Source organism: Sinocyclocheilus rhinocerous, unplaced genomic scaffold (genome assembly GCF_001515625.1).
Source record: "Sinocyclocheilus rhinocerous isolate Xijiao unplaced genomic scaffold, SAMN03320098_v1.1 scaffold576, whole genome shotgun sequence".
Taxonomy (NCBI): domain Eukaryota; kingdom Metazoa; phylum Chordata; class Actinopteri; order Cypriniformes; family Cyprinidae; genus Sinocyclocheilus; species Sinocyclocheilus rhinocerous.
In genome coordinates this window covers 1,061,986-1,087,060 of record NW_015662167.1, presented here as the reverse complement: position 1 = coordinate 1,087,060, position 25,075 = coordinate 1,061,986, and the positions used below count along the sequence as shown (strand labels likewise).

General features: G+C 35.9%; 1 protein-coding gene across 1 annotated transcript in view; it reads left to right on the top strand.

The window, feature by feature from the left end:
* Nucleotides 1–25,040, top strand: part of dvl1b (dishevelled segment polarity protein 1b) — a 27,904-nt gene extending 2,864 nt beyond the window's left edge. Inside the window, exons 2-16 of the mRNA XM_016537766.1 lie at nucleotides 7,264–7,333; nucleotides 7,739–7,860; nucleotides 13,123–13,235; nucleotides 15,949–16,087; nucleotides 16,253–16,346; nucleotides 16,697–16,766; nucleotides 16,848–16,987; nucleotides 19,199–19,275; nucleotides 19,358–19,425; nucleotides 19,535–19,612; nucleotides 19,693–19,827; nucleotides 20,053–20,220; nucleotides 21,011–21,155; nucleotides 21,226–21,296; nucleotides 24,445–25,040. Of these exons, the coding sequence (XP_016393252.1) occupies nucleotides 7,264–7,333; nucleotides 7,739–7,860; nucleotides 13,123–13,235; nucleotides 15,949–16,087; nucleotides 16,253–16,346; nucleotides 16,697–16,766; nucleotides 16,848–16,987; nucleotides 19,199–19,275; nucleotides 19,358–19,425; nucleotides 19,535–19,612; nucleotides 19,693–19,827; nucleotides 20,053–20,220; nucleotides 21,011–21,155; nucleotides 21,226–21,296; nucleotides 24,445–24,944 (1,990 nt within the window). The 3' untranslated portion in view covers nucleotides 24,945–25,040. The remainder of the gene's footprint in view (nucleotides 1–7,263; nucleotides 7,334–7,738; nucleotides 7,861–13,122; nucleotides 13,236–15,948; nucleotides 16,088–16,252; nucleotides 16,347–16,696; nucleotides 16,767–16,847; nucleotides 16,988–19,198; nucleotides 19,276–19,357; nucleotides 19,426–19,534; nucleotides 19,613–19,692; nucleotides 19,828–20,052; nucleotides 20,221–21,010; nucleotides 21,156–21,225; nucleotides 21,297–24,444) is intronic.
* Nucleotides 25,041–25,075: the final 35 nt, after the last annotated feature.

Genomic DNA, 25,075 nt, shown 5'->3' with positions numbered 1-25,075 from the left:
GCATGCTTTTATCATAGTTTATAGTTATATGGAAACGAAAGTGGTTAACATTCAACCCGTTCTTTTTCATCAGTATTATTTGTGATTTGAATTTTGTGAACGGGAGATCCTCTGTTGCTGTGTTATAAACCGGGCTTGGGGTGCTTACACTTTCGAATTTGCGATATTGTTGTCACGTTTTACAAGAAAAGATAATTGTCTGTTTTGCTTACATACATCTACACACCTTTCACTTTTTAAGATTAAAACAAAAGATGGATGCATTGTTATTCTTAATTAAAAAGCACAGCAACAATAAAACAGTAAGCTACAATGACAAACTAGCTTACAAAACGTTTATTAATAAAAAAACAAATAACATGAGGCATGGCAAATGACATACACCACATGCTGTATTATATGCAGACTAATAAATTACAGAATGTTTAGCAAACACTGAGGAATCAAATAAAAAAAATAAAAGAGAGCCTCCATAGCGTATAACGTGAGGTAAACAGCAAAGATAATGCTTTTCAAAATGAAAACAAAAAGAAAAGTAAAACTAAACTTGCTGTCTGTGTTTTTTCCCCACAAGAATACCAACATGTTTACCTTCTCTGGTTTAAGAAGCGGTCTTTTACTTTACTTTAGCTTGAAAACCATCCATCGTTTCCTCAATATTCGCGTCATTTTTGCTGCGCGCACCTTTGCGCTCGTGTAGCGCAAAGGTGAGTAGCGCGGTTACGTTATGCTTTCAGTTTCGTTTGCCGTTTTATGTTTCACTTATGCAACAGAAATGGCAGCACTTATGAGTTGAACAACGCGGTGGTCGCGCCAGTATTGTCTCACAAATTTTACATACTCTAAATTGTTTATCACAAAACTTTGCTTTCTCACGAAATGATAAAATTTTCCATTGCAAAGTACAGTTTAGCTGAACAGACACCAACATTCTCACTGAACCTTTTCATTTAAATGCATGTACAATTGCATTTATTCAAATGATTTCTTTTTTCAGGTAAACACTCTTCCTTCTGTCAGGTACAAGAGTTAGTAAGGGGGTCACAGGTGAAGTATTCCTGTTACGCAGAACTTCTTTTTTTTTTTTATCTTTGTGACATATGCTTTTGTTGAGTGTTAGCTTATGTGAGGGTGTCAACTAAATCGCATGTTGACACATGGCGTTCTGGAGAAATAAAACCTCTGTGTCAACTCAAACGGAAGATCCCAGCTAAACATTTGGAAGAAATACATAAAGGAAGAAAAAAGACGAAATGTTGCATGCTATGGATTAATATTTACTGAGTAATCCACTATTTTGTAGTCAAAATGACAATTTTCACCTGAGATTTGGAGCCAAAATTTACCTACTCATCTCTGTATTTTTACACAAAGATTGGTCAGTTGTCACAGGACAGATCATAGTGACAGTGATACTGTGTCCTGTCTTCATAGTGCAGAATGCAAGAGTTTGATGTAAAACAGCATGATTTGTTATTGTTGTTCAGTTTTTTTAAACCTTATGAGATTTGGTAACTATAACACTGAATGTTTCCCTCATTTAAATATGATTTTCTAAGTTATCTTTATAGTGTAGCTCAAAGTTTTCTATTCAAACGCTCACTATAACATCATGCAAATAAATCTCAAGACTAGTTTAGACTAGTTAGAGTAACTCTGGACAACTCTATGTTGCCTCAGATAAGAATGATGTGAAGAATTTCAGCAGTTCTGCCAACCAGCTCTCTTGGGTGGGACTTTATAGCTAATTTACAACTTGGTACTGGATGGATGCGACCATGCCCACTTATTTCAACTGGTATGGAGACTGCCTCAATGAGCAAGCTTGGATATTGGTATGCCCAGACATGTGACGATAAACTGTTCTTTGTGTGTAAGAATGTTTCTGGAGATGTTTTCTTTTCTTAGTCAAAGAAAACAAAACTTGGCAAGAGGCAAAACAACAGTGTGAAACGCATCACGCTGCTCTTGCAATTATACGTAATTCTGTGGACAGCTACTATATCCGTGCTGTGCTAGATAATAGTTTGGCCTGGCGACAGTTAATGTTTCTCCTTTGAAAGAGACATGGCGATGGGTGAACAACGAGTCTGTCACATTCTCCATGTGGAACAATTGTTTGTTTTGTGCAGTGATTGATTGGAGAGGATTCTGGCATGACTATGTTTGTTTTGAGGAACATCCATTTATCTGCTTCAGAAAAGTTAAGAACACCCTTGAATTCTCCCTGGTCAATGAAAATAAAATCTGGAAAGAAGCTCAGTCTCACTGCAAGATAATGTAATAAAGATCCAAAATTGGAAAAGAATGCAACCTGATAATCTAGATTTCAAAAATAAAACCTTATCACCAGTCAGACATGCTTTCTTTTCTCAGATAAACACACTGTCAGATACACATGCGTGAGTTGGTGAAGGTTCAGAAGTGACTTATTCCTTTTATGCAGTACCTTTTCAACTTTGTAACCTCTGTGTGTTAGCTTTTAGTAGTAGGTTGCATACTGTGTTGCAACATGGAATTTTGGGGAAATAAATAAATCTTCTAACTTTGTAATTCCATGTCAACTCAACCATAGTTTGAAAGAAATAGATAACTGAACAAGAAAGCCAAAACTCTAAATGCCACGAATATTTGCTGAGTAATCCAGCATTTTATAGGGTGGGGTCAAAATGAGATTTTCACACAGAGGTATAGGTCTATTAGTAAAACATAATTACTTTTCAATCCTTGTTACATTTATTTTTCAATGGTGATATTTAAAGTGGTCATATGATGCGATTTCAATTTTTCCTTTCTCTTTGAAGTGTTACAAGCTCTTGGTGCATAAAGAATCCAGCCCGGGGTCGTCACATGTGGTTGCCGCAAGCCCACCGGCCGCTCCTTCGTCGACTCCACCGGCCACGCCGTTCTCTAGCTCACCGGCCGTTCCTCACTCTAAAATAATGTTCTTTTTAGCAACATCATATGACCCCTTTAAAAAATAGGGAAAAGCATTTGTCACTTTTTCCTGTATTATTAAAGAGATCTCGGTGTCCTTTTAGATTCTGGTTTTTAAATTACTTTTCTTTTGGTGTCTTCTTTTTAAAGCCCTATATGGTTAAATCCCAGAGATATAGTGATCTGAGTTTGGCTTCATGTGCAAATTGTTGAATAATACCCATTTTCAGGCCCAAAACCTTACCCTTATATAAATAAATGCAATTAAAAAATTTTTAAATAATGTTTAATTGACGTTAATTTGATGTAAGGACTTTAATTTCATGAAAGAATACATACAATTGTTATATTTTTAAATCACAAATTTATTTGTTGTTATAGTAATTCTATGTTTGATTACTTCTTGGGATGAAAAGGCACCGATTTCGTGGAATGACTCCCAGAGCTTTCTATTCAAAATCACTATGACGTCATGCAAATAAATCTCAAGACTAGTTTAAGTTGAAAGTTAGTTGAAACAGTTGCTGTCTGTCTCACCATGGAGACGTTTGGGCTTCTTAGTTTCCTGCTACTGGTTCTTCATACCTCTGCCGATGGACCCGTACCAGGATTAGTGAATGAAATCGTCCATGTGGAGAAGACATTGTCATGGCATGATGCAAAGGCATATTGTCTGGATAAATTTGGACAACCCTTTGTAGCTACAGATGAGAATAATCTAAAGATCCTCAGCAGTTCTGCCAACCAGCTCTCTTGGGTGGGACTGTTTAGATTTTTTGCCACTTGGTACTGGGTGGATGAGACCAAATCCAATTATTTCAACTGGTTTGGAAAGTGTGCCTCATTGAACAGGGCTGGATATTGGTATACCACGACATGTGACAATAAGCTATTCTTTGTGTGTAAGATGAATTCTGGAGACTGGGTCTTAGTCAGAGAAAACAAAACTTGGCAGGAGGCAAAAAAACAGTGTGAAACGTATCACGCTGGTCTTGCGATTATATCTAATGAAGAGGAGAACAGCATTATCTGTGTTCTAATAGATACTGGTTTTGCTTGGATTGGTCTAGCTACAGTTCGACAAAGTACTCCTTTGAAAGAAACATGGAGATTGGTTGGAGTCAACGAGCCTGTCACATTCTCCAAGTGGTATAGCCGTTTGTTTTGTGCAGTGATTGATTGGAGTGGATTCTGGCATGACCGTGTTTGCTCTGAGGAACACCCATTTATCTGCTTCAGAAACGTTAACAACATTCTGGAATTCTCCCTGGTCAATGAAAATAAAGCATGGAAAGAAGCTCAGTCTCACTGCAGGCTGTTGAACATGAACCTTGTGATGGTGAAAACCGAAGCAGAATTGACTGCATTAGTGGTTTATATCCATGAAATACACCACATATTTGTGGATAATCTTTACTTTTGGATGGGGTTGTATAATAACCCTTGGTTTTGGGTTAATAGCCTATTAAAGATTCAGTATTGGAATAGCATGCAACCTGATAATGTAGATTTCAAGAACAGAACCATTTCACCAAACAGACAAGCATGTGGAGCTTTAAAGAATGGTGAGATGTTTGATGAGTCATGTAATGATGCACTCCCCTTCTTTTGTATGGCCACAGTGCGCTCTATGATCCTGGTGTCAGAACCCAAATCATGGATGGAGGCCTTGAAACACTGTATAGACAGATATGTGGACTTGGCCAGCCTGCCAGCAGCTATGGAGCAGCATGTGGCTGAGAATAAAGTTAAAGACGTCCAGAGTAATTATGTGTGGATTGGGCTGAACTTTCTGGCGGGTAGTTGGATCTGGGTGTCTGGGGATAATATACAGTATGTGAACTGGGTGACTGGTGCAAACCTACAGTGTCCAGTCGCTCTTCGCTGTGGAGCCCTCACTGTAGCAAATGGGAAGTGGGAGCCAAGACCGTGTGAGGAGAGACTGGAATTTCTCTGTTTTCAGACTTAGAGATGAAGAGAGACTGAAAAATTGCAAAATATTTATTTGTCTATTATAATGCTTGCTATTAAAAACAGAAAATAAACCGTTCTGTTTTTGCTAATGGATAATAATTCAGTCATTTTAAAGTAGTTCGAAACATTAAAAAAAGTTTGTCTGTTTGTTCATTTTGAAGACCCTAAAATGAAAACACAGTAAATATTTAATAAATTGCAATTAAGTTTTTTGTTAACTGGTGTTTAGTCTTGCAAGTAATCTCCTGCATAGTTAAAATAGATGTTCATGTGTAGTCCTGAAACATTGTACTTGTGTTTGTACAGATCGCTGTGGAGCCCTCACTGTAGCAAATGGGAAGTGGGAGCCAAGACCGTGTGAGGAGAGACTGGAATTTCTCTGTTTTCAGACTTAGAGATGAAGAGAGACTGAAAAATTGCAAAATATTTATTTGTCTATTATAATGCTTGCTATTAAAAACAGAAAATAAACCGTTCTGTTTTTGCTAATGGATAATAATGCAGTCATTTTAAAGTAGTTCGAAACATTAAAAAAAAGTTTGTCTGTTTGTTAATTTTGAAGACCCTAAAATGAAAACACAGTAAATATTTAATAAATTGCAGTTTTTTAAAATAAGTTTTTAAAATAAGTTTTTTGTTAACTGGTGTTTAGTCTTGCAAGTAATCTCCTGCATAGTTAAAATAGATGTTCATGTGTAGTCCTGAAACATTGTACTTGTGTTTGTACAGAGTTCCCATAATGATGGAAACCTTTTTGTTTACTTGTGTATTGTACCATAGTTAGGCTATGAATGATTATTTACTGAATCTGTCTGAATTGTATTTATTTCCCCAAGAAACAGGCAAGAATGAATAGGCTGAATTTGAATGAATTTAGTTTCTTTTTTCTTGTCTTCACCACCTGGCTACTTGTGTAAAATGTTAAGAGATTCAATTAAAAAAAAAAAATTAATAAATTAAATAAAAAATTAAAAAACACTGCAAGTGACGTCACTCGCAGAAGTGCAGAAACAGGCAAGAATGAATAGGCTGAATTTGAATGAATTTAGTTTCTTTTTTCTTGTCTTCACCACCTGGCTACTTGTGTAAAATGTTAAGAGATTCAATAAAAAAAATTAATTAATAAATTAAATTAAATTAAAAATTAAAAAAGACTGCAAGTGACGTCACTCGCAGAAGTGCAGGTGTGTGAGAGTGCAAGTCCGAAAATGCAAGTGCATGTCTGCAGCCAGACCCTTCTCGATATATTTGCTTTCTCATTAAACAAGATGAATTTCCATTGCAAAATACAGGTTGACTAAACTAATTTTCATTTAAATATATGCATGCTTTTCTCAGACAGACACTCTTCCTTTGTCAGGTACAAATGCTGAAGTTGGTAAAGGCTTACAGGTGAATTTCAAGTCTTCTTGGGTCATATGATGACTTTTGGGACTAAACCTAATTCAAGTGGTTTAAATGTCTGTCTAGATTGTTTCAACAGCATGTAAAATAAGCAATAATATGTCAGCATTGATATCATAAATTTAATTCATTTCAATAGCTCATCTCACACTACAACATTATTTTTCAGGCTGGTTTGCTGTTGTTAAACATAAAAAAATATGTCTGCATAAGGTTGGCATACTTGAGTTGACACATCCATGACAAGCTGTCATGTGGGATCCTCACCATATGCCCCTTTATTCAAATTCATTGTGACAGTTTACAATTAGCAAAGTCAGTCTGAGCAACACATTCAAACAGGATCACAGTTACACATCACACAGCACATGAAGATGTCATCTAGTCCCTATGAGAGCTCATTTGTCAGCACATGTCGGTGGATGTTGAATACAGCAATCAGTCCCTCCAAGATTTTGCAAACTGAATTTAATGCAAACTTAGTATTATTTGTGGCAGCTTGCATTTTTGTCTTATTTCAGCAACAAATTAATCAATACTGCGCAAGCAATCCAATGCTTTGTGCATGTTCATGTGTTAAGAGTGTGGGACGTAATGAAAGTTAATATTGAAACAAAAGACAATATAATTGTTAAATAATTAATAATAATGAAATAATATATTTATAATTTATAACATTTATAATGTATAGTATATAATCAGTATCGCATGTTGTGCATGGTTACTGGTGGGTTTTCACTGCAAAACAACACAAAAAAGCAGTTTTTGAGAAAAGTGGCAAATTCAGTCATGTTAGGCTGCAAAAATCTGGAAAAAAAAAAAAGGTCTTGCAAAATCCTGGTGGGACTGAGCAGTGGTATATACAACATCCACAAACAATACAGCAGTTTTATTCAAACGCTATTCTAATTAACAATACATTCCTCTTCTTCCTTTGTGTCTCTGCAGTGTTGTCAAAGAGGAAGTCTCTGATGATAATGCCAAACTGCCTTGTTTCAATGGGAGAGTGGTGTCATGGGTGAGCTGCGAGAACCTCTGCCTTATATAACATCTGAATCAGAGTGGAAAAGGCAGGCAGTCATGCATTCATATGTCATAAGAAAGATGCAGCACATGCCCTAAATAATACGCTGCATCATACTGGACATCAGCGGTTTTAGTTCACTGATTCATTACACTAATTAAGTCTGAAAGGCACTTTGAAGTCGGACCAACTCTAAAGTGTAATGCATAATTCAGGAAATTGCATTCTGCTGGATGCCATTTTTATTTAGCGCCTTTAAGGCCTTTGTTTGTTGCTGTCTTTTGTCATGAGTCTAGTAGAAAAGTTGAAACAATGGTATGCCATTGAAACCTGCACATTGTGCACAAAAAGCAACTAGACAATTAAATTTTTTAAAGATGCATTTGTGTCTGTTTGTAGCTTGTATTGGCCGAGAGCTCCCACACAGATGGGATGTCGGTGTGCACTGACAGTCATACAGAGCTACCCCCACCGCTGGAGAGGACGGGAGGCATCGGAGACTCAAGACCACCCTCATTCCAGTGAGTATCAACACACACGTATCCTGTGCAGCAAACACTTCAGGACGAATCCACTAAACAGATGCGCAACTTGTACAAGTCATATTTCAGCACAAAAATCTCCATCCACGTCAGTGCTGATAGCCTCGTGGTTAGTGCGCCGACATACAGCGCAACTGTGCTTTTAGTATTTAAGAAATTTATAATTTTATTTAGCAAGGATGCATTAAATTAAACATATGCAACAGTAAAGATATTTATAATGTTACAAAAGATTTTTATATTTATATTTTTTCAATAAAAGATGTTCTTTTGAACAGTTTTTGATAGTAATAAGAAATATTTCTAGAGCAGCAAATCAGCATTCAGGAATAAATTACATTTTAAAATACAAAATTATTATTATTATTTTTTTTGGAGCATGATTGCACAATTACCTGATTTGCATATGTTCTTTAGTGAATCAGGTGCTAGAACACATGCAAATAAACATGAATTCCCACCTTTTAATGCATTTGCTTAATCAAACTCATTCACCTGATCTTATGCTATATAGTTAAGAGAGACAAAATGCTATTTGTTCCATTTGGATCAATTCGACACACAGTGTGATGTGAGAAATGGTATGACCTCTTGATATTGCTATGATATAATTGTATTATATAAGTGAATTGTGTGGGCCTGGTCAAGTGAAACATTTAATATTCTATGCAACAATAGTTATTTAGTAATGTTATGCTCTCATTGTGTTTTTTGCTTAACCACTGAAAACGTCCATTTATAGTGTGCACCAGATGTGCTGATTATCTCTTTTGAATGCACATACACACTCGCATTAGCGATACTCCCCTTCCCTCTCACACATTCTGCACAGTCTGTTTACTTCATCTGCACATTTATACACCTCCTTCCTTTACACACCTCCATGCTTCTTTTACATGAACTCAGGTTTTCGCTCCCACAGACTCTGATCACTCATGTACATCATACATCCCCCTATCTATAAGGCTCAAGTAGTCTTTCATCAACATCAAACCAGAAAAGGGTTGATTTTTAATGGATGTGTGGCGTTTTTTTTGTCTTTTTGCTTTCTTGCTTAAAAATGTAACTAATTGATATCACCATACATAGCCAGGTAATTGATTACATTAAGAATTGCAAACATTTTTGTATCACACGTTTTATGAAATGTTCATTTAAATATGCATATTAGATATTATCTAAGTAAATATGCACACATTTTGCATACATTTCCAGAACATAAATCTAAAAATTGGATAAAGCTAGGTTCAAAACTCTTTTTTATTTTGTTGATTTTTAGAGTCAAAGGTTTTTATAGAAGGGATTTTTTTGATATCTCATTCTATTATGACATTTAAAAAAAATTCTTGAAGCATCTTGGCCACAGTTCTTCTGGATTGAGTCTGTCTCAGTTTGTTCTGTTTCTTCATGTCATTCCAGACAGACTGGATGATGATGAGATCAGATCTCTGTGTGGAGCGCTGGCTGTTGTCAGACTCCTTGTGCAAACCTTGTGCAAATGAATGTTTGGAAATGTAAACTGATATTACCTACTGACACACTACGGCAAAAGATAGAAATAACTGACTTAAAACCATTTTTTAGCTGGTGAAAATACTAGTGTTCTAATAATTTTGGCCACCACTGTATGTATGTATAAATATATATAATTTTAAGTATTTATATTTTAATTATATTTAAGATATTTTATAATTTGTTAAATTAGAAATCTTTTTTTTTTCTTGGAGTAAAATGTTTTGCATGTAGTGTATTGCCTTAAAAAACAAACGTGTGTTAAATAAAAAAATATATATAGATACAATGACAGTGACAATACAACATGACAATACAACACAATGACAATAATCACAATTAATTATTAAATGAATTCACAACTCTAAAATTTTTCATTTATAATTTCTGTTTTCAAAGCAAAATATATTTCCAAGAACCACCTGAAACCTGCTGATGTAATCCCTGGGCTATAAAGGCCTTACCTTTATCCCCAGTCGGGAATCCCTGTTTTACATAATAATCTCTCTCACACACGCATGTGTATATTGTGGATGTAGGAATATCAATAGAAAAAAGAGAGCAGATCCCTTTGGCTCTTGCTCCCCCACTGGGCTCAGTCATCCAGAAAGCATGAGGCACAAATGTTGAAGGGAGTTGTGGTAAACAATGAGTGGTGTATCTGCCCATAGCAGAACACCCCAGAAGGGATCTTTATGAATTTGCTTCAGTTATGCAACGGCATGACTAAACATAAAATTGTTAATGTCCAAGATTTTAATGTGCAGGGAGAGAGGATAACAAAGAGAGACATCTTTTGCATTTTCATAGATAATGACCTTTAGACTAGATAAAATTAAACTTAACTGTCATTATGCAGAGTATAGCATCTAACCAGAACTGGAAAGAGTAATGTATTTTGCAAGTGCAAAAAAAATGTTACAGAAGGCAAGAGAACAGTACAGTGCAGATGAAAAGGGATATGAATAGAATAGGTCACCTGAACAGCAATGATAGTGTATGAACATCTATAAATAGAATAGATGCTGTGAATTCATTAAAATAACAGAAATAGTAAAAATGTTCAAGGTAGGACTTATGTAGCAATTATAATTAGCTATAATGGATGATACTTGCACTGCACAAAATATCCTGTTAAAATGTTGTTTTTTCATTGTTATTTATACAGTAATTAATAGTTTTTACTTGCAAAAATAGACAAACATAAAATTGTTAATGTCCAAGATTTTAATGTGCAGGGAGAGAGGATAACAAAGAGAGACATCTTTTGCATTTTCATAGATAATGACCTTTAGACTAGATAAAATTAAACTTAACTGTCATTATGCAGAGTATAGCATCTAACCAGAACTGGAAAGAGTAATGTATTTTGCAAGTGCAAAAAAAATGTTACAGAAGGCAAGAGAACAGTACAGTGCAGATGAAAAGGGATATGAATAGAATAGGTCACCTGAACAGCAATGATAGTGTATGAACATCTATAAATAGAATAGATGCTGTGAATTCATTAAAATAACAGAAATAGTAAAAATGTTCAAGGTAGGACTTATGTAGCAATTATAATTAGCTATAATGGATAATACTTGCACTGCACAAAATATCCTGTTAAAATGTTGTTTTTTCATTGTTATTTATACAGTAATTCATAGTTTTTACTTGCAAAAATAGACAGTATTTACAGTAAAATTACATATAATGCGATGTTCTATTGTTTGCCTTTTTTACTGTGTATGGTAAGGTAACTTACAGGTAACAATTTTTAATGGTAGCTTTTTTTTTTGTAAAACTTACATTTTTTACAGTGTGGATTATTATTGTTTTTATTATTATTATTATTACAGTCACACATTCATGCATTGTGTTCCTTTTATAAGGCAAGAAACAAAACAAGCTGTCAATTTGTGTGGATTATATTCATGGCAGACTTTGAAGGTATGTTTTTGCAACTCTTTACTTGATTAGTGATAATGCCAAGTGATATCCTATAGTTAAAATGGTTGGTGTGTATGAAGTTGTATTTGAGCCATACAGATGGGAATGTAGATCACTAGTGCTGTTGCTGTAATATTTTGCCCTCTTGTGGCTGATTTTTAAAATGCACAGCAAAGCTCACACTCATCAGATTATATAACGATGATGGCATATCCTTTATTTCTTACATTGGTTGACTGATTCACTGCTTACACATTTGTTTCAGGTTGCATTTATGCAGTGTAACTCATATTTTTGGTTAGAATAGTAATGTGCTGTAATACACTACCGTTCTAATGTTTCAGGTCTTTTTTTGTGTAGTTGTAATTTATGTTCAGTAATACTGCATTTAAAAGCAGTAATGTTGTGAAATATTATCATTTTTAAAACAACTGTTTTCTTTTTTCATTTAAATGTTCATTAATATTAATTTATATAAAATATAACTCATCAGATTATATAACGATGATGGCATATCCTTTATTTCTTACATTGGTTGACTGATTCACTGCTTACACATTTGTTTCAGGTTGCATTTATGCAGTGTAACTCATATTTTTGGTTAGAATAGTAATGTGCTGTAATACACTACCGTTCTAATGTTTCAGGTCTTTTTTGTGTAGTTGTTGTTGTAATTTATGTTCAGTAATACTGCATTTAAAAGCAGTAATGTTGTGAAATATTATCATTTTTAAAACAACTGTTTTCTTTTTTCATTTAAATGTTCATTAATATTAATTTATATAAAATATAATTTATTGCTGTTAATGCAAATCAAAAATGTTCAGCGACCATTAGTCTATTTTTCGATGTCACAATCAGTGTATCAGCATTGATTTAGGGTATCAAAATGGTGAAAATAGTTGTGCTGCTTAATACCTTTTGTGAAAGCCGTGATATTTTTTTTTTTAATTCTTTAATGAATAGAAAGTGCAAAAGAATAGAAAACGTTTGTAACATTAATGCATGCTTGTTGAAAAAAAATATTTATTAAAAAAAGCATGATAACCCTAAACTGAACAGTAGTGTATGTTTCATACAACCATTATCATTAAAAATTATTATTGAATTATTAAAATTATTAATTGTTAAATTTAAATTATTAAAATTATTATTAAATGTTATTTTTATTACATCAACATGTAGCAATAACTGAAATGACTCTTTTATTAATTTGTCTTTAAAGATTCATCAATTTCTACTGCATGTGTATGTGTCCTCTTTGGCCTGCTGTGTATTTAAAAGTATTGTGTCTTCCACTTTGGAAAGGACAGACTCACTTTTTGATATGGTTTAAAAAAAATACAATGGTTATTACATTCAGGTGTCATAGGGCACTTGTACTATATTAAGACTGGTTGGTTGGTCGAGGGGTTTGTAATGTTTCTTAGTGAAGGTGGAATAAATTTCTCACCTCGCTCAGGTTTCTGCTGAAAACACATATAGATGTACAGTTACCTGCCCCAGGGGTGTAATTCAGAAACAGATCTTTCATGATGAAACACCCCCTATGTGTCATAATCATTATTCACGGAGTAAACTATCTCTCTCTTGCTCACTCCTGTCCCCTTTCTGCCCTTCTCACAAAAGCTAAAAAAGTCTGCATTCCGTTGCTTACATATGTGTATCTTACATGCACATAGGTGACATACACAAAAGCAGTGTGTATCAGATAATACAGGTGTTGCAGTGTGTCTAATGTCACTCAGAGCTCATGCTGTGAACATGCATATGTTTCTGTTCGTGTGCTTGCTGCAGTGCTAATGCAGTGAACAGCCGAGACGGGATGGACACAGAAACAGGAAGCGAGTCAGTTCTCCGCCACCGTCGAGAGCGGGAGCGAGAAAGGACCAGACGGAGGAGAGATGAATGTAAGTGTCGCTCTGAGAATAAGTACTGTAATTTTAGCATATGTGACCAAATCCCTCCTGCACATGCCATTTATTTTTACCACAAACATTTTACATTCATGAACAAAAGTGATATAATCATGGCTTGATCCTACCGTGAGAATGGCAAATGTTTTACCCCCTCTAATTTAGGATATTTCCCTTATTAGTGTGCTAAGTACATTTGTCTTTCCAAACCAGGGTCAAAAAGTCATCTCTTTTTGTGTATGTTTGTTATGTGAATATTGCTGTATTCATCTTTGTATTTTTATGTGTGCATTGGCTTGTATTAAGCTCATTTATCATCTATGGGGAAGTCTTAATTTATCCTTAATTACTTGCCATGACAGGCTGAAACAACTTCATCTTTTTTAAGTATGTTCTCACATTAATATTACAGAACAATGCAAATAAAGCAATCTGTCATTTAAATGACATTTAACAGACACTCTCATTGTACACTTTATTACTTTGTTCTGTATTTGATTTTCCCTTCATTGATTGTTGGCACAATAAATAACTGCACACATAATGAACACATCCGTAGACTACAATGACAAAAATGTTACATTTATTTACTACTACAACAGGCGTTAACAGAGCAGAATCACACACCCTTCCTGTCGTCCATTCAACATAGTCCTCACCCTAGCAAAACAAATGCTTTCTCACACACAAACACACCCAGACCTCTCAAAGTAATTTATCTGTGTGTTTGTGACGGTAGCGTGGTGCTCTCTGTTGGCCCATTAGTTCCCGCTGATCATTAATCAGTGTGGCTTAATTAGGCGGCCAGTCTGGAGACAGTGTCAGTGGTGACAGTGCAACACTGAGTTCACAATTAATAGGACAGAAAGGAGAAACAAATATTAGGTATACAAGATGAACTGTTCCTCTGGGAATAGCCCGGCAGAAGCTAAGGACTCTGGGCATCCAGACTGTGTTTTGTGCTGTGCCCCTTTTTGATTTTCCAACAAAATGCAAAGCAGGGATGTGGATTTATGTATGCATGTATGCATGCATGCATGCATATATGTATTTTTTCCCCCTAATGCTAAACCGTAAACACACAACACAAAGAATTTACATATATAAGGAGACATCCAAATAACTAAAATATAAATAAATAAATATTGAAAAAAAATAAAAGTAGATGTAGGCTATATTTAGAGAACATGGAGAAAAGTTAGTCAAGCTTAACATTTATTTATGTATGTATGTATGTATGTATTTTGTTTTCCAGGGCATACAACATTGATTAAATATTAAAATATTTCGTATTAAATAAAATAATAATAAAGTAAATAAATAAAAATGATTTAATTAGCTAAAATGTAGATGCGTAAAGAAGAACAGTCAGGCGTAACATTAATTGTTTAAATATTTATTTTTTTCAATGATAACGTTACATTTCAAACAGTATATCTTTTATCCTCAAATTTCTTTACAGGTTATTTTCTCACCTCGCGGGGTTTGTGAACAAGCTCCATTATCTCGTCGTGGTCATATCATGTATGTTGCTCGTAAATTATAATTGCGCATGGTCTCACGCTCGAGCATCGCACGCAAAACTCAAAATAGTCGCGCGCACAGTCCAGTGCTGCTGTTGATGAATGGCAGCGCGCGAACAGAAGGGGCGGGTAATAAATTCATATTGCGCGCTCCCGCGGGAGCTCTGTCTGTGTAGTAGTAGTTTATTTGTGTGCACTGGCGGAGAGCAGCTCTTCTGTCGTTAGCGCTTTCTGAGGTAAGGCATTTTACATATTTTATCTCAAATAAACAGTATTCAGGTTTTCAATCCAAATGAAAACCTGTATTTTGGCGTGTATTTTGGGTAGAGCAGGTAAAGACAAAAAAAACTAAACAAAAAACGATCATATCTAATTACAGAATGAGATAATTTTATTTTCATTCAAATTAATTTTAAGTGGGAATGCTTTACATGTGAAGAACTAATTTTCAGGAGACTGTAACCTAATATATCTTTATACATGATGTATTGTTATATTATCCCTCTGAACGTGATATATCTTTAGGCTAAATAGGCTGCTCACACAAATAGTGGTGATGTATTGAGTACTTTATCATTTCATTGCTGGAAGTCAAACATGGCTCTTGCTTCTCTATAGTACATTAAGCTATATCAGCATCTTTTGTAGTTAGTTTGCTCTCCATCCTAAACACAACATAATATAAATTATATTTTTTAACATATTTTGTTCTACATTTGTTGTGCATTTTACTACATCTCTTCTGTTCTTCTGCCTGTCTTTTGTTAACCAAACTTACCAGTTTACCTATACCAATTTACTAGCGACTGCAAATAAATCAAGTACAAATCAAAAGACTGGCATGTGAGTGAGCATATCATAGACAGTATGAGAGAGCGATATCAGCCCGGTGAAAGAAGCGCTGGCCACCCAACTCTCCTGGAGTGTTTCGGGTTCCATCAGAGGGAATATACAAAACCCGGCTCACTGGGATGCCGCCGCCTCACCAGAGCCTTCCAGCCAATCAGATGCCATCCTGAGGCAGAGCCACGCCCACGGGAGTGTATGTGTTAAAGTTTGTCGCTCAAGGTTTGATCAAGCCATGAATACAGTATATCCACATATTTGGACCTCTTTGTTGGTATTTAGTTTTTTCAACAAGGCCTTGACAATCCTCACTGTGTACATATGCTCGTTGTTCTCAGTCCCACGTGTGAACGGTCACTCTAAAGCCGAGCGGGTGGTGAGGGACATGGACATGGCCTGTGACAGCGGCTCTATGATGAGCAGTGAGCTGGAGTCAAGCTCCTTCATTAACAGCGAGGAGGATGAGAATGCTAGCAGGTTTGGTTTGGAATGATTAAAAGCATAAACTTTTTGACATTTTATGTTTATATAATTTCTGTGGGCCAGCCTTGTAACTGAATTATTATTTTGTCTTGGCTCTTGGAGCATAGTTATATGTTCAATAATCAATCTATTCTTCTCTCCTTTGTTTGTCTCTTTCAGGCTGAGCAGTTCCACAGAGCAGAGCTCTTCTTTTCAGTTAATGAAGAGACATAAGCGCAGGCGCCGGCGACACAAAGTGGCAAAAATCGACAGGGTTAGACGTGTGTGTGTGTGTGCACCTACTTAACCATATTTTGGGGATGAATTTGTACCTAGAAAAGAGCTAAACCCCCAAAAAACATCCTTTTTTTGAGCATGTCCTCATATGTAAAAATAGTATATAAATGAAGTAAATAAAGTTTTTAGAAGAAAATGCAAAATGTTTTCTGTTAGGTTTAGGTTGCGAATTACAATATTTATAACTGGCTGTACTGTACATAAAAACAATAGAAGTCTTTGGAATGTGCCCATTTAGATAGCTAAGTAAACGTGTATGTGTGTGATGTTTTTGTTGTGTGTGGCTTCTAAGGGTCTCGCATATCTCCTCTGGTTTTGTTTCCACAGTCATCTTCCTTCAGCAGTATCACAGATTCAACCATGAGCCTCAACATCATCACAGTTACCCTTAATATGGGTAAGATCAGCTTGCCTTGTACATGTACACATACAGTACATCACAGATTCACAACTTCCATGTTCTCTTTCATTTGCACAGAGAAATATAACTTTCTCGGCATCAGTATAGTGGGTCAAAGTAACGATAGAGGAGATGGTGGCATCTACATCGGCTCTATAATGAAGGGAGGAGCGGTGGCAGCAGATGGGAGGATAGAGCCAGGCGACATGCTGCTGCAGGTAGGTTGTAGTGTCCAAAATGAAACTTCTTGTGAATGGTTACTTCTGTTTGTGATCATTTCAGTCAATTTGTTTTTTTTTTTTCAGCACCAGTTGTTTTTGTAAATTTGACAATGTAAAAAGAATGCAAAGAGATTGTTGTCAAAAGATGGGGTTTTAAATACTAAATAAGCAAAACCGCAGCCTGTGATTTTAGCAGAGCAAAGTTCTCCCTCTTATTTTGCAGCAAAAGGCTCGGAGATGGTGGAAAATAATCATGAAAAACTAAATTACAAATTACATGTAATAATTTCACTACATTATAAGTGGATACAAAAAAAGTTTAAAGTGGTCATGTAGGCCCTGTAGTTTAACAGAATAATAAAAATGCATTATATGGATAATACACCCAAATATGTTATTATTTACTCACCTTAACTTTGTTTCAAACCTCTATGACTCACTTTCTTCTGTGAATCATGAAAGAATGTTTTGAACAGTGTTGCCAGATTGGAAATGTCCAAGTATCGTACCAGAAGCTCAAAATGATTGTATTTGGAATAAAATGATCGTACACGAGTCAAACGTACAGAATACAGCTATTTATCTAAACCAACAACTTTTTGACACGACCTGAAAATTACCACAATAGATAAATAACTAGGCGTACCTTAGTGGGAAGGTCCAAACTCCACCTCTGAGTCGCTGTCATCGGAAGCCTGCATGTTGCCAGATGTCCCTCTTTGCTGTATAGATTTGATGCCCGTCATGGACTGCAACATATTGCTCGATGGCTTAAAAGCAGGGCTCCCTCCCGCATTCTTAAAACACTCTGAGGTGTGCACAATCAATGAGTATAGAAGCCATATGATTACAATGACCATCATTTTCATCAGTGTCACAAAATTCTGAAATGATCGTACATTATATGACTTTTTTAAATTATTGATCGTACATTGTACAGAGGTCAAAATTATCGTACAAATATGATAATTAACGTACGTCTGGCAACACTGGTTATGAAGAATGTTGTTAACCACACAGTTTGTTTCCATTGACTTTAAATTCCATTTAATTTAAGTCAATGGGAACCAAAACTAATTGCTTACCAACATTCTTCAAAATATCTTCTTTTGAACGACATGAGGGTGAGTAAATGAGACAAAATGTTCATTTTTGTGTGGACTATCTCTGTAAAAACACCTAATAGCTCAGTTTTTTACTCCTTGTTTGAAAAGCAGATTAGTATAATGCAATGGATTGGATCTGCCGGTGGAAGATACTGTGGTGTATTAAAGTGATTATATACTGCAGCGACATATGGCTTGTATTTACATGAGTTTTTAGGGATGAAATTTGGCCTCTGGCTCCGTGCTCTGTGGCTTTAGTGATTGTCTGTAGATGCAGATACAGCCTTCAATGCCTGCAGCAGCTGCTGATCCCTGTTGAGCAGCAGATTACAGTAATAGTTATGGATTAGACTGCAGCTTTTTACCGGCATGGCACAGTGCAGCATGCTGATATTAGGAACATTACCTTAAGGTATGAGTATTAGGTCAGGTTTTTGCTGTTTTTATATACAGGAACGTAGAAGGTCCCAGTTGGCTTGTGTGTAAATGAAAAATAGGTTTATACTAGGTTTATAGATAAACTCTGAAATTATTTAAAAGGGTTAAATTTTTTTAACAAGTTGTTGCCAAATATATTCAAAATGTTTAATGTAAAAACAAGTTTACTTTTAAAGTAAAAGTCTTTACTTTTTAAGTTAATGTAAATAAGGCATGTTTACACATGGGACATAGAGTGATGACAAACAAATCACTGAATCAGTTTTGAATTGATTAACTGAACCATATATCTGCCTTTTTGACTCCTACAAAGTTCAAAACAATATTCAAAGGCCCTCATATTTATATATTTAAAAAAATGTTTTACCTACATTGTAGGGCTTGGCATACATCGAAGAAAATGTATATTCATTATAAAAAATACCAATGACCTTTTATATTTTTTATTAATTTACAAGATATTTGCAAGTATATAAATCACACTTTTAAATATATTTTAAAATTAATTACAGTAAAATTAATGGTTTAAATAATTTTAAGTCACATTGAGGCCCCCTTGGAAATTTGCAGGTGCCTCATAATAATTCAGAATAATTATAAATATATTGTAAATAATTAATATTCAAAATGGTAACGTATGTTTATGACACATTTTGACTTGCAGGTAAATGACGTGAACTTTGAAAACATGAGCAATGATGATGCAGTCAGGATCCTCAGAGAGATTGTCTCAAATAATGGGTAAGAATGAACAGGAGCAAGATGTCAGAATTGTCTCAGATGTAAGTGTGTTCTAACTAACTATTGTACTTGTCCTCTGTAGGCCCATCAGTCTCACTGTTGCCAAATGCTGGGACCCTTCCCCTCGCAGTTACTTTACAATACCCAGAGGTCAGTATACACAAATGCTTTGTTTACATTTCTTTCAGATACACAAAAGCCAGGCACAGACGTACTTATCCATCTTCTCGGACTTACTCTGCTTTTTTCTTTTCCAAAGCTGAACCAGTGAGACCCATTGACCCAGCAGCATGGATTTCCCACACTACTGCACTTACAGGATCTTACCCACAAAACGGTACAGTCTTTTCTTTCTGGCAGATCACAGCATCTTCTTTTTGCAAAGCGTAATGCTAATCGTCTTGTTGTCTTTCACAGAGTTTGACGATCTCCCTCTTTCAGTGGGAAAGACGGACATGGCCACTATTGTAAAGGTGATGCAGCTCCCAGACTCAGGACTAGAAATAAGGGACAGAATGTGGCTGAAGATTACTATAGCTAATGCTGTTATAGGTGAGCTCTCTTTTTCTTCCTGTTTGTGAGATTTTATTACTGTTGATGTTACAAAATGATGCTTGTTAAATTAGACTGTTAAAGTTTTTTTCCTATATTTTTACTTCAGTTGTATCTGTGGTGTTAGTTGTTCATGGTATTAGAAATGTTTTTATGGTATTAGATAACTAAATATACCTGGTGTATAGGTTTTTATTTGTAATCTGTCTGGATCTCACTTTAAAGGAGGTGATGTAGTAGACTGGCTCTACTCACGGGTCGAAGGATTCAAAGACCGACGGGATGCCAGAAAATACGCCAGCAGTCTGCTGAAACATGGCTATCTCAGACACACTGTCAACAAGATCACCTTCTCTGAACAGTGCTACTACACATTTGGAGATCTCTGCCAAAGTACAACACATCTCTACATTTCCTTTAAAGGAATAGTTCACCCAAACATGAAAATTAGGTGAAAATTTATTCATCCTCAGGCCGTTCCAAGATGTAGAGGAGTTTGTTTCTTAAACTGATAATCAGCTGATAAGAAAAATATGACAGATATCCACACAACAGTCTAACACAAATTAATGTTTTGTCAAGTGGAAAGCTGCATGTTTGTACTAAATGTATCATTAAGACATCTTCAAACCATTAGCTCCAGCCTCTATAATATTGCTTTCTTCAATCAGATGAGAAATATGCACAAATCAAGCACCATTTACAAGCAAAAACTGATATGTAGATACAAATATGTAGATGGTTTTTGATGTGTTATTAGGGTTTAAAGATGGATTCGTTTCTTACAAGTGAGAAGCTTTTCACTTCACAAGATGTTAATTGATGAAATGGAGCCATAGTGATGTTTTTATCAGCTGTTTGAACTCTCATTCTGATGGCACCCATTCAATGCAGAGGATCCATTTGTGGTCAAGTGATGTAATGAGAAATGACTCCAAATCTGTTCTAATGAAGAAACAAACTTATCTACATTTTGGATGGACTGAGAGAGAGTATATTTTCAGCCAAATTAAATTTTCGGCCTTTAGTCTTTGCAACTTTACAGATCTTTATGCACCAAGAGCTTGTAACACTCCAAAGAGAAAGGAAAAATTTAAATTGCATCATATGACCCCTTTAAGTTTTATACCGATCCATTTAAAAGGTACATTTAACCTATTTATATTTCCTTCTTTCTTCTTAGATATGGCTACACTAAACTTGAATGAGGGATCGAGTGGTGCTGGTTCAGAGCAGGACACATTGGCCCCTCTCCCCCCTCCGTCCACTAACCCGTGGCCCATGGGCGGCCAGCCCTTTCCCTACCCACCCTTCTGCACACCACCCTCTGGTTTCCCCCCAGGGGCCGATGGGCGGCCACCCCTTTCCCTCCCCTCCCTTCTGCACACCACCCTCTGGTTTCCCCCCAGGATATTCCGACCCCTGCCACAGTTTCCACAGTGGCAGCGCAGGAAGTCATCACAGTGAGGGTGAGTACGGAAAGGTTATCCATCACTTAAGACATCACATTAAGAGCTTCCGAAATAAATATCAGCCTAGTTCAAAACAATAAATAAATAAGATCTTATAGTTAGATAATGTAGAAATAGTTTTAAATGTATGAAATAGCCAATCTTGTGGTACAGTATACTGCATTTGCTTGCACTCTATCTAGTTTTTGAATGCAGTAGTTATGAAATTATATAGCTTTGCACATTCTTAATATGAATTTCAGGCATGACTTATATTATTTATATACTGCTATCCCGGCACAAGGGTTATTTCAAATATGGTCGACCCATCCCAGCTGTAGTATTTTGTGGGGTCTCTTAAGTTTAAAACCTTTCAGGCATCTCTCAGTTTATTGTCCTCAACATTTTAAGAATTGATTTCAGCTCTTGTCATGATTTCACCTGCAGTGCTTGCATTCATCTCACTCTCTAGTGCTTTTTGCCTTCAACGCTGATGCATTGCACAAACACATCCATCTCAATCCACTGCTTCACATTAATGCATAACCTGCTCATTTCACACATGCCATGCACTAGCTCAGTGAAGATGTCAGGAAGGAAACTCAGCAGCCTGTTGTGTATGTGTTTGTGAGTTACCTGTAGAGAGCAGTTGGAGTGATCTGCCATCTCCTGAGTGATGGTTTAGGTGTGTTGTGAGGTTTGAAGCATATGGATAGCAGTCAAAGAAAGTAAAACTAGGGCAGATGCTTGGCTGTGTGGAAAAACATTTAAATATTTAAAGTACATGGATTTTATATACTATATATATATTTATATTTATATACTACCGTACATAAATTTGGGGTTGGTAAGATTTTTTAAAATGTTTTTGATAGAAGCCTCTTATGCTCACCAAGGCAGCATTTATCAAAAACACATTAAAAACAGTAATATAATGAAATATTATAACAATTTAAAAGACCTGTTTTCTTTTTGAATATATTTTAAAATGTAATTTATTCCTGTTATGGCAAAGTTATATTTTCAGCAGCCATTACTTCAGTCTTCAGTGTCACATGATCCTTCAGAAATCTTTCTATTATGTTGATTTGGTGCTCAAAAAACATTTTTATGTTTTTTATTTAACAACCTTACTGACTCCAAACTTTTGAACGGTAGTGTTGATTTTTTTTTTTTTATAGATATCACATGGGATGTCAAAAGTATATTCAGTACACTGATTCCATTCAGTATAAAATATCTGTATAAGACATTAATCAAACAACAATACTGACATGAAATAAAAAAAAATACTGACCTCTGAATTTATTTTTGATCTTTTTTACCGGCTGATTACTTAAACAATTATTTAATTGAGTTGATTTAACAGAGAAATAATTAGCACTATAAAGCAATATGCACTAAATTTCAGTCCAAATGGTATCAACAACTGAAATGTTCATATCACTATATTACTGTAAATTCTAACATATCATCACAACATGTAAATAAATATCTTATATGAGCACATATAAGATTTTATTTTACTGAGCAGATTCCAGTTATGCACTTAGGCTTTGAGGATGATTTGTACTTGATAGAGCTTCTAGTGTTAAGATAGACAGACGGCTTAACTGTGTTGTTTCCTGTTCATTTCTGCTGTGCAATGGCAGACTGATGGAGGAGGTAGTCCCAACCCTGGGGTGTCCGGTAAGGCAGCCTCTCTCTCTCTCTCTCTTACAGTCATGTCTCCCTCCATGACTGGGGTATTTCTGTTGCTGGATTTGTTCTGCTGCCTCACCTCTCGTCTCTGTATTTCTCAGCATGTCATGTGTTGTGGAAAAAACGAGATGCATACACACTAGTCTGGGAATGCACATGACAATATCAATGTAGATCCCATATGTGTATGTAAAGCTTTGCCATGCCTGTTATGTAAGAGTGAAATAATGTGGCTTTTGTTTGACAGTGTTTTAAATTCAGGATGGAGCACTTCATGATCTCATTTGCATCGTCATTTGACTCCAGTCTCATGTCATCCAGTTTTAATTGCACATCAGATAGATGTATTTCATCAGCTCTTTAATTGCCATCATTTTTCATCAGATTTTAATCATTCTCTTGGATCGTGGCATGATGGAATGAAGAGCAAGAAATGCAGAAGATTTGTCATTATAGAGTTAGTGAGGGATGAAGTGTTTCTGTGAATGGCAGATCTTCATTAACTGCATACTCATGAGCTGTTACTTTAGATACTAAAGGAGGCAGCACTGATTAGTTTTACTTAAAAATTCAGATATTACATTTGTCGTCAGTACCAAAATTGTTCAAATCAAACAGTATCATTTTTTGATATTACCAATAGCTGCATATGCCCAACAATATGAAAAAAAAAAAAAGACATTGTTCATTACTTTTTTACAGCAAGTGAACCTGTATTATTATAGATTTCATTTTAGTTTATCTTGCACTGTGTTGTTTATGGTTTTCAAGGATAAAGCTAGATTCTGCTGAGTGACAGAACTTGAACCGCAATACTGAGTTTGATTGGCAATCAATCAACACTTTTTTTTAAAGTTTTTTTTTAAAGAAATTAATACGTTTATGCAGAAAACCTGCATTGATTTGATCAAAAGTGACAGCAGACATTTAAATAAATGCTGTTGTTTGTTTTGAACCTTCTATTCATCATAAAATCAGGTTTTTACAATAACATTAAGAGTCAAAACTGTTTTCTACACTGCTAATAGGAAATGTTTTTTGAAGACCAAATCAGCAAATTAGAATGATTTCTGAAGGATCATGTGACACTAAAGTCTGGAATAATAACTGCTGAAAATTCAGATTTGCCATCACAGGAATAAATTAAATCTTTATATAAAAATAGAAAACCTTTATTTTAAATTGTAATATGTCACAATATTGTCTTTGTGATCATAAGAGACTTTCGAAAGCATAAAAAACTAACCAACCCCAAACTGGGTAGTTACTTGCAGTCTATCAATATTAGTTTTTCCTTGCTGTCCACAACCACAATTTTTATTTTCTTTGTCACTGTGCAGAGGGTAACCTTGAAAACTGTTGTAATTTAAAGACTGAAAAATAAAATACATTAGGTTGATTTATTCCTTTGCAGTAACACTACTTGTTCTCCATATAACCATATAAACCTCTGTTTATTTTTCAGGAAGTCGAAGCAGTAGTTCCAACCCTAGTGCTGGGAGGAGCCAGCGTCCTGTGCCAAGGGACAAGGACCGCAAATCAGCAGGCAGCGGCGGCAGCGGATCGGATTCAGGCAAGCGAGCGGGTGGGAGGCGGGTTGAGCATTCAGCCAGCCAGTTGAGCCACCGGAGCCATGCTCTCTCATCTCACAGCTACACTCATTCCCGTGTCCCGTCCCAACACAGCCGCACGTCCTTCTCCTACAGTCACGCTCCCTTTTCCAAGTACGGCCACACGTCTTGTGCGCTCAGCGAACGGAGCCACGCTTCCTCTTACGGACCCCCAGGCCTGCCTCCTCCCTACAGCCTGGCCAGATTGACCCCTAAGGGGGCTATCAGCAGCGGGCCCCCTGGGGCCCCTCCAGTGAGGGAAATAGGGGCCATACCACCTGAACTCACCGCCAGTCGCCAATCTTTCCAGCATGCCATGGGCAACCCTTGTGAGTTTTTTGTGGATATAATGTAATCTGATGAACAAATAATAAATAACAGTGGAGTGAAATCTCACAGGATGAGTGCCATGAATACATGCTCAACTTTTACCAACAGCAAATGTGGCCGTGCTGTAGTTACAAGTTTCTGTGGAATATTGTGAAA